The 8,429-nt window shown below is 42.2% G+C and overlaps 1 protein-coding gene across 1 annotated transcript; it reads right to left on the bottom strand.

Annotated features, from left to right (window-relative positions):
- Positions 1-6: 6 nt before the first annotated feature.
- On the bottom strand, positions 7-8,310 carry LOC118325412 (2-oxoglutarate dehydrogenase, mitochondrial-like; the record flags this gene model as incomplete). Its single annotated transcript, XM_035658088.1, is given in 3 exon segments — positions 7-2,684; positions 5,361-5,405; positions 8,208-8,310. Coding segments are annotated over 3 exon segments (345 nt in total), but the record flags the coding sequence as incomplete, so codon positions are not given.
- Positions 8,311-8,429: the final 119 nt, after the last annotated feature.

Raw genomic sequence — 8,429 nt, 5'->3', positions numbered from 1 at the left:
TGTTCCTTCATTACCACACACTGTAGCTCATTTAGTTACGCTGTAGTCCCCAACAAATGTCTCTGTTTAAACATGAACCTACATGTTTGACTCTGCAGCACGAATACAGAGTATCAGCAGACTGATCCTTTAAAGGTCCAGTGTGCAGGATTCACTGTACAGCAGAGAGTAACTACAAACTATAACTGATGGTAAACAATTACAATACTCTTGTTCTAACCTTGTATCCTTTAATATTTCCTCACTTGTTTGAGATTTATTACTCAGGAAGTTTGATGCTACTTCTCATACTTATACAGTATGCAGCATATACAGCAGGGGTCTCAAACTGTCGGCCCGGGGGCCACGTCTGACAAAAATATAATTGTTTTATATAAATTTAAACTATTTCGTCATATATAATTCAAAAATAAAAACACAATTCTATTTACAGGAAAATGCTGCAAAGTTCCCGCAAATCCGTGCGAAGGGTTGAAGAGAAGAGAGACGGTTTTATAAGAATGTACAGAAACTGCAGTTTGATGTTAGAGATGGAAATATTCCCAGAATCATGTTTTAGTGTTGTGATCGATCGTTGAATCGGCCTCCTGTTAGATATAAATAGCAGTGGCCCCAAGACAATCTCTGTAGTTTGAGACTTCTGATATACAGCAACATATAATCCATCAACCTTGCTCATGTTTTCAACATTGTTTACGTTTATTGGTATTTTATATTCACACTCTCTTTGTACTGGAAAAAACTTCCCTGAAGATAAATAAAGTTTTATCTGATCTGAATTCATTCTGAGATTAAACTCATACATTTGTTAGATATTCTCTATAAATTAGTGTAAATGATGTTAATAACTATTAAATATAAAATGATCCCAGTCGTCTAAATGAAGCATTTAGTTTGACATCGTTATACAGACCCACTTTCTCTCAGCACCACCAACTTATTATTATTTCTACAATTTGTTTTCTCATAAATGTTTGACTTTAATCTCAGAATATCTCCGTTCGCCCCCTGCATTTCATTTTTTACCATTAATACGGCGTCGTAGAATTCAAAAATGCACAAAACCTTCAGGAGGATGAAGAAGCTGCAGGTTCACTTACGTTCTTTTAACTATTCACTTTATCACTTTAATCAGGACTTTGGATAAAAGACAGAAACATGTTTCTACTGAGATTAAACTGAAGCAGCTCCTCAGGTAACTGCTGCTGTTCTTCTCCCAGAAGCTGCTGGTTGTTCACAGAAATCAGACACAACTTCACAGAACTAGTTGCAGTAAAATCTCTATAGGAGGTTTGTAGGTCTGAGACCACAATGTCATCATCAGTATAAACTGTATGAACTTTAACCCCGTATGAACATTCAGGAGTGAGTCTGGATGGCAGCAGTGCAGATGTGTTATATATCTGTATACACAATCACTACTTGTGCTTTATTAAAGCAGTCCACCAACCCGCTGTGTGAGGGACAGGAACGTTACTGTGAGTTAATAAAGTGTGTAGATAAGTTCAGGCTGCAGTGTAAAAGTTACTGAAAGGTTGTGTGACACCTACAGTGTCTTCTTGTTCTGTTCACAGCTGATTATTCAGCATTATTACTGTACTTTAAACTGTTTGCCTCCAATATAATTTATCTGAATGTGTTTTTAAGACAGTTTTATGTATTAAAAGGTGCAACACAAATTAAGTTTCCTCTGAAAAAGTGTCTCACACAGATGGTTGTGGTGTGATTACTGGCACGTCTGCATGGCTGGTATCACTGACAGATGCACAAAAACATTTAAGATTATCTAGAACAGTTAGTTCGTCCACCAGAGAGCGTTAAATACCCAAACTCAAGGTGTTTATGTGACGTTTGTTAATACAGTTTTTGGTGGTAATCAAAGTGAATAATAATGTAAAGAGTGTGTTTCTGCTCTCTGTACTGATGTCATCCAGAGCGACATCATTTCTGAGCCACTTCCTGACCTCTGCTGACCCCCAGTGTATCAGCACCGGTCTCCTGGAAGACGAGACAGAGGGTGAAGAGTCCACAAGCTGACGGGTCCACTGGCCGAGAGCTGCTTTCAGATTTTAATGAACAGAAAGAAAAACGCTCCACAGAGAGCAGCGATGTGTTCATGACAGCGGCGAGGAAGAGGCATGTTGGGGGGAATTATGGGCATTTAATTGTTATTTTGCAACTTCAAACTGATTACGGGGCAGTTAGAGGAGGATGGGTTATGAAGGAGAGAAAAGATGGAGAGAGAAAGTAGAGGGAAGTGTTTTTGTCTTTGACTTCAAATACAAATCAGGACTTTAAAGGATCCCGCAGTGTCCTTAAACTACACGACCACCTTAAATGTTTCCTGTTACACTCAACCTGCCAATCAGACGGCTGAGCTGAACAGACTGACAGCGGATTCAGCCAATCAGAAAGCTGACACACGTTATCAAACGCCACAATCACACGACTGACAGCCAAGCCGGCCATTCAAGAAGCAGAGTCTCTCTAAAGACAGCAGGCAGACGGGGCACTGCTCAGCCCGTCATTCACTTTCCTCACTTCCTTTCCTCGCCTCCTCCTCAGAGGGGGAAGGTTGTGAGGAAAGATACAACAGCTCCACAGACACAAAGAGCAGCTGACAGGATTCTGGTGTTTACCGCTCCGTCTGCAGCCGACACTAATCTGAGACTGGCAGTCTGACTCTGAAACACACAGTCACAGCACTGCATCACTGCGCTTAATGGCTGCATCACTGTATTACTGCGCTTCATCACTGCACGGCATTACTGCACTTTATCACTGCGCTTCATCACTGCACGGCATTACTGCACTTTTTCACTGCGCTTCATAACTGCGAGGCATTACTGCGCTTCCACAAGCTAAGGACAGCGTGACTTTTCTATCTGTGTGGTTACACGTCTGAAAAAGTGAAACACAGGTGATATTCTTTTTCAAATAGTTCTTAGATCCTCTGAAGCCTAAAGTACAGTCGCACACTCTTCATCAGGGTTTGTGCCAACAGGGGTTTTAAAGCATAAGACTCTCAGCCCTCTAAGCCCCAAACACTGGCTCTCAGCCCTGAGACAGCCTCCTGCAGGACTCTCTGTCACTTCACTCCCTGGTACTCTGCTGGAGCACCCGGAGGAGGGAGGGAGACCGGTTGGGACCGTACCCACTGCAGAGAGCCAGTGTTGGGGGCTTTGGATTAGGCTTAGGCATTGGTTGGTTGGGATCCAGGGCCTTAGAGGACTGAGACTGGAACAAACTGGAGGCTGGTTATAGGACTCGGGTTTGGTTCTGGGGGCTGAGCCTGATGGCGGTATCTCATTAATTCAGAAAAACACAGCAGAATTTATTTTGAAGTGAACTCTTCCAGCTATCGATCAGGATGTTATGCAGTGGGACAGGAACACCTTCTGCAGTGCTGACTGTCGGGATGCTGCAGGTGATTTATAGACCAGAGAGGAGCAGCAGTATCACTCTACGTTATAACGATGGTGTTAGTATGGCTCGCATCTTCTGTCCTCGCCTCTATTCAAAAGGATAAAAGTGTGGAGATCCCTGAACACTGGGAGCAGAGCAGAAAACAGAGAGAGGGAAGAGCTGAAAGGAGATTAAAACCAAGAATGAGAAGAAGAGGAAGCTTCAAACATCATCAGCTAACAGCGCTAAAGAACACAGGCTGAACAGTTTCTGGATGCTTTTAATCCATTTTATCTTTTTATGAACCCAAGAAAACCAAATTATAAAGCAACAAATGTCTTTTTCAAAAGCATTAAAACACAAAATAAAGTCTTTTAGCAAATTGTCCAATAGGAACCGACTCCTGCTGGTTTCAGCCGGTGTTGCAGGTCGAACTTACAGCGTGACGTGAGGAAATTATTTTTAATCGAACGGCCACGACTACGACGTGTTCACTGAAGTTACTGCAGATCACAGCTCATTACTGATCAATAACTTTATATGTTGTGGTTTGTATCCACATACATACATAGTCTTTTAATTTTATTTCCTGGTGAAGCACTTTGTAGCTTTATGTTCTTTATAAATTAAGTTTTTTTTTAAGTAAAAATGTTTCAGGTGTAATTTAAAGAAACGTTATGATGGTTTAAACTTTATTATAAAAACTGGATGTTTGTTTCTTCTTGTCAGCAATAAAATCAGAAGACTAAATGTGCATAAAAGCTCCATGTCGAGCTTCCTGGAAGTAACTTATGTCTGATTTAGTCTTTACAAATAGAATCTAATTTATTTTCCCTGTAATAATAATAATCAAATACTTATTGAGTAAAAGTACTGACGGTATTAAAACCTGTTTTTCTGCCTCCTACTCTCAATAATTTTGCAGCCACGGTTAAAAATAATCTCCTGACGCCACCTCGCAGGCTCCAGATGAACTCCGAGATAACTCCTCTATCAGACACCTGTTCTACGAGACGGAGCAGGCGCTAACAGCAGCTACAAGCTAACAAAGCGAACTACGCAGACCAGAACACAGCGAGACGTTCAGAGGCAACAGCTGTTGGAGCAGTGTGTACTCTGGATGTCTCCTGTGTACTGAGGTCTTACAGGGATGTTCCACTCTGTTTCTGTGTCTGATAGAAAGCAAAGAAAATGTTTCCACAGGAGTAATGAACAGCGAGCCAGCAAATATAAAAGAGCTGTTTGTGTCTAAATCCCATTTAGAGCTGATTGATTTACATTAAAGTTGGTATCTAACTTTCGGGTGATGACTGAAGGGAACACGTTTTCAGTTGACTCAGCAGTGACTGTTCACGTTGGTATCCAAGTTTTAAATATTAATCTGGATGTAATCTGGTGCAGCTTTAACTTTCTGTGGTTTACTAAAGCCAAACTTATATATAGTTATATACAGTAGTTGTATACAGGGCATCTGAATAACTATTGTTTTTTCTTCTGTATACAAAGCAAGAAAGAAAGTTAAATCTACGTGGGCAATGTCTCTCATTGGAATATGTTATTATAGCCTGGATTAAGTAGCTAACTAGAAAAATAGCACTTTTTTTGCTCACCTGTTTAATGGTTTTAGTAGTTGTAGTTAAATATTTTAAGTTCCTCTTGCTGTTGTGGTGGTGACTTTAAGTGCCCACAGTAACCAGTACTGGTGGCAGGACATTCATTACTCCTGTAGAAACTAGTTTGATAAAAGCAAAACACACTAAACCAAATGAAACATCTTTTTTTTTTATCCCGCCCTTTAGTGCAGCGCCCTCTACAGGAACTCCAGGATGTCAGAAAACCCCTGTTTCTCCTGTAGAGGGCGCTGCACACTACTACAGTGAACACACTCTCCTACAGATGAACTACTGCCTTCAAAGCACTGAGCAGTGACACAGCAGCGTTGTCGTTTCTCGTACCTCCTACCGTTAGGATTCTCAGCCTCTCCTCGAACACAGCCAGGTCTGGAAGAGTCGCCAGCAGGGGGCAGCAAAGGGAGAGACACCCGGACACCATTAGTGACCTACGACCCTTTAACCCGTCACCCACGGCCATTTTACACCACCGTCACAACCGTCTACAGCTACGACAGAGCACAACCTCGGCCCCGGCACCTCAGCGTCTCCACCACCTTTTTATCTGTTCACAAAGTTACAGAACGTTTAAAGTTTGGTTTGTACAATGATTTTAGAGTGAAGTGGTGGAGAAAGAGAGATGCAGTTAACACCATGCAGAGGTTAAAAAGTCCTAAATACAGAAGCCACACCACAACCAACCCACACTGAGGGTTTCCCCAGACAGGAAGCCATTCTGCACAGGTCACCTTCACTACAGCAGGGACGCGACTAATTCCTGCAACACCGAACTCAACACTGATGTTTTCACTCCAAATGTTAAATACTTAAACCAGAGTGTCTGATCTCAGAAAGAGGACTCACAATCTGTCGCTGCAACACTAGGAGCTATTAATTACTGCTGTGAACATCAGTGTGAAGAGTCGTGTCGTTTCTGAGGGACGGAGATAAAGATGGAAAATCAGAAAGCAGACAGAGTCCAGTTAGGCAATGCTACAACTAATTAGCGGTTAGTGGCGATACGAGCCAAGAGAGCTCAAAGAAAGAGACAGTAGAGACGGACCGGATGATATATTTACATTAGTTCGATTATTATGAAATGATTTACTACAGAACTAAAAACGGATTCAATACAGCACGAGTTATCCAGTTTGTCCATAAAGTCTGTAACCAAAAATCTAAAAATTTCATTCAGTTGGAGGTTTAAATCGCTGCACACATCTCTGATTTATTCAGCAATTAAAATAAACGGCTAGAAAAATAACAACCAATCAGATCTCTGTACACTGTGTCTCCGGGATGGAGACTGCTGATTGGTCGGAGCAACACCAACAACCTGCACTGCAGAACAGGAAGCTAAAGGAGAAAAAGCTCTCTGGGAAATAAATAATCAGGTTATAAGAAGATATATCTGACTTTGTGTTAATAAGACTGAACCAGTAACAAGTTATAACAACACAAACTGCAGCAGGTCGTCAATACAGAGGCCAGACTGCGTATGCCAGCATGAGAGTTAATTAACTGTAACAGTGAGAACTGATCAGAACAAATGAGATACTCTAAGTTTTCCTGATTTACCGAACTGCGTATTTTGTGCAGTTACACTCGGTTGTGATGATCATTGTAGTTTCCTGTGAGTTTCAATCACAGCCTCGTGCACAAGATGTGACCGAACTACGCAATGTTTTAGAAAAAGCTGCCGTGAAATCAGGAACTTTATGCTGCAACAATCCCAACAAGAGCCTGAACAGAGGCTGGAGACATCTGTGACAGAGGGTGTATATGTACAGTTACTGAAGGATGATCAGAAGGAACACTCTTTATCTATAATCTATAATCTTTCTATAAGACCAGCGCTCTCTCTCTCTCTCTCTCTCTCTCTCTCGACTGTCACTGTAGCTTCTAGCTGAAAATGATGAATTGGAGATTAACTGGATCTGAGTACGAGAACTCTTTAGCTCCCTCAGTATTAAAAACAGTGGAGACCAAGAGCCTCACCGTCTCTACAGCCGGCTGAAACAACAACAACAACAACAACAACAACAACAAACACAACGAAGCCACAGCTGAGAGCTAAAGCAGAAGCCAAACAACGAGCAGCCCAAAGACGCTGCAGACTCCAGCCGGGTTAGCATGAAGCTAACAGCTCAACACCAACTGACCCACATACTGCCGACAGTATCACGTTGCTGGGCTCAAGTGTCTCCTAAAGGAAGCCACTGATCTGAGATCATCTCAGAAACTCTTAATGTCTCTGTTGACTAAACAACTCAAGGTCTATTTGGGAGCTGTTCTGGAGCTTACGACCAGATCACATGATCTTCCTCAGCTGTGTTTGAAGCTCATGTTTCCTTTTACTAGTACTTCTTGTTCATGTTGACTCACTCTCAAAGCTCCAGAACGGTTATTAAATGGACCTTGTGGTGAAAATGTTCATGAACTTTCAACTTTTAAAGCAAACATGGACAAGAAATAAAACTCCTACCTGCTGATGAAGGTCGTGTAATATTACTGAAAGCTCCAAAACAGCAACTGATCTTAAACTGAGGTCGTTCTGTCAAGAATGAACTCAAATAATATCAGATTTTAAAGTTTTTAAAGGCCCAAAGGAAAAGTTTATCCTTTGGTTCCAGATGTTCCTTTACAACCAGATACAACACCTGAGGACAAAATCTTTTACTGAGATCTCTCTCGACAAACCTGTAAATCTACGTGAGCCAGGGATCGTTTCACATTGTGGATAAAGAGGAAGCTCCCATGTTTAAGGTTAAAAGTTTCAGAAACATTCAGTGTATACAAGAAAGTTCCCGTGTGCAGATGTCGAATACAGACTCAGAGACATTTGTTGTATACAAGAAGGTTTTAGGAAACACTCCAGAGAGATTTTAATTATACATTAAACACAAGTTCAATAACATTCGTCGTGTACGTGAAGGATCCAGGTTTTTCTGGATCATTCACCGTACGCGAGAACGTTCAACAAGTTTCCAGTTTCAGAGACGTTTATTGTGCACGAGAAGTTTCAAGAAACTCTTCTGATGTACAACAAAGTTACAGAAACATTCCCAGGACAGGAAACTTCCCTCGACTGGAGGAAGGTTTCAGAAACAGCCGGACTGCGAGGCAGAGCCGGAGAAAGCAGAGGGAAGTAAAAAGACGTTCTGGTTGTCTCTTAAGGGTTCAGCTCCTCACCCAGCTTGTCGGAGGAGGTGATAATGTCAGTGGGGACACACGAGTCCAGATCGGCGTCCATGATGCCGAGGGGGTCCAACTGGGCCACATGGTGCCCTCGGATCTACAGGGAGTGACAACAGCACAGAGCCCACCCGGGAGAGGAGGAGGAGGAGGGGATGGAGGTGCGGGAGTGAGGAGGAGGAGGAGGAGGGGATGGAGGTGCGGGAGTGAGGAGGAGGA

This window comes from Morone saxatilis, unplaced genomic scaffold (genome assembly GCF_004916995.1).
Source record: "Morone saxatilis isolate NCDOM2014 unplaced genomic scaffold, NCSU_SB_2.0 Contig16, whole genome shotgun sequence".
Classification (NCBI taxonomy): Eukaryota; Metazoa; Chordata; class Actinopteri; family Moronidae; genus Morone; species Morone saxatilis.
This window is presented reverse-complemented; position numbering and strand designations above follow the sequence as displayed.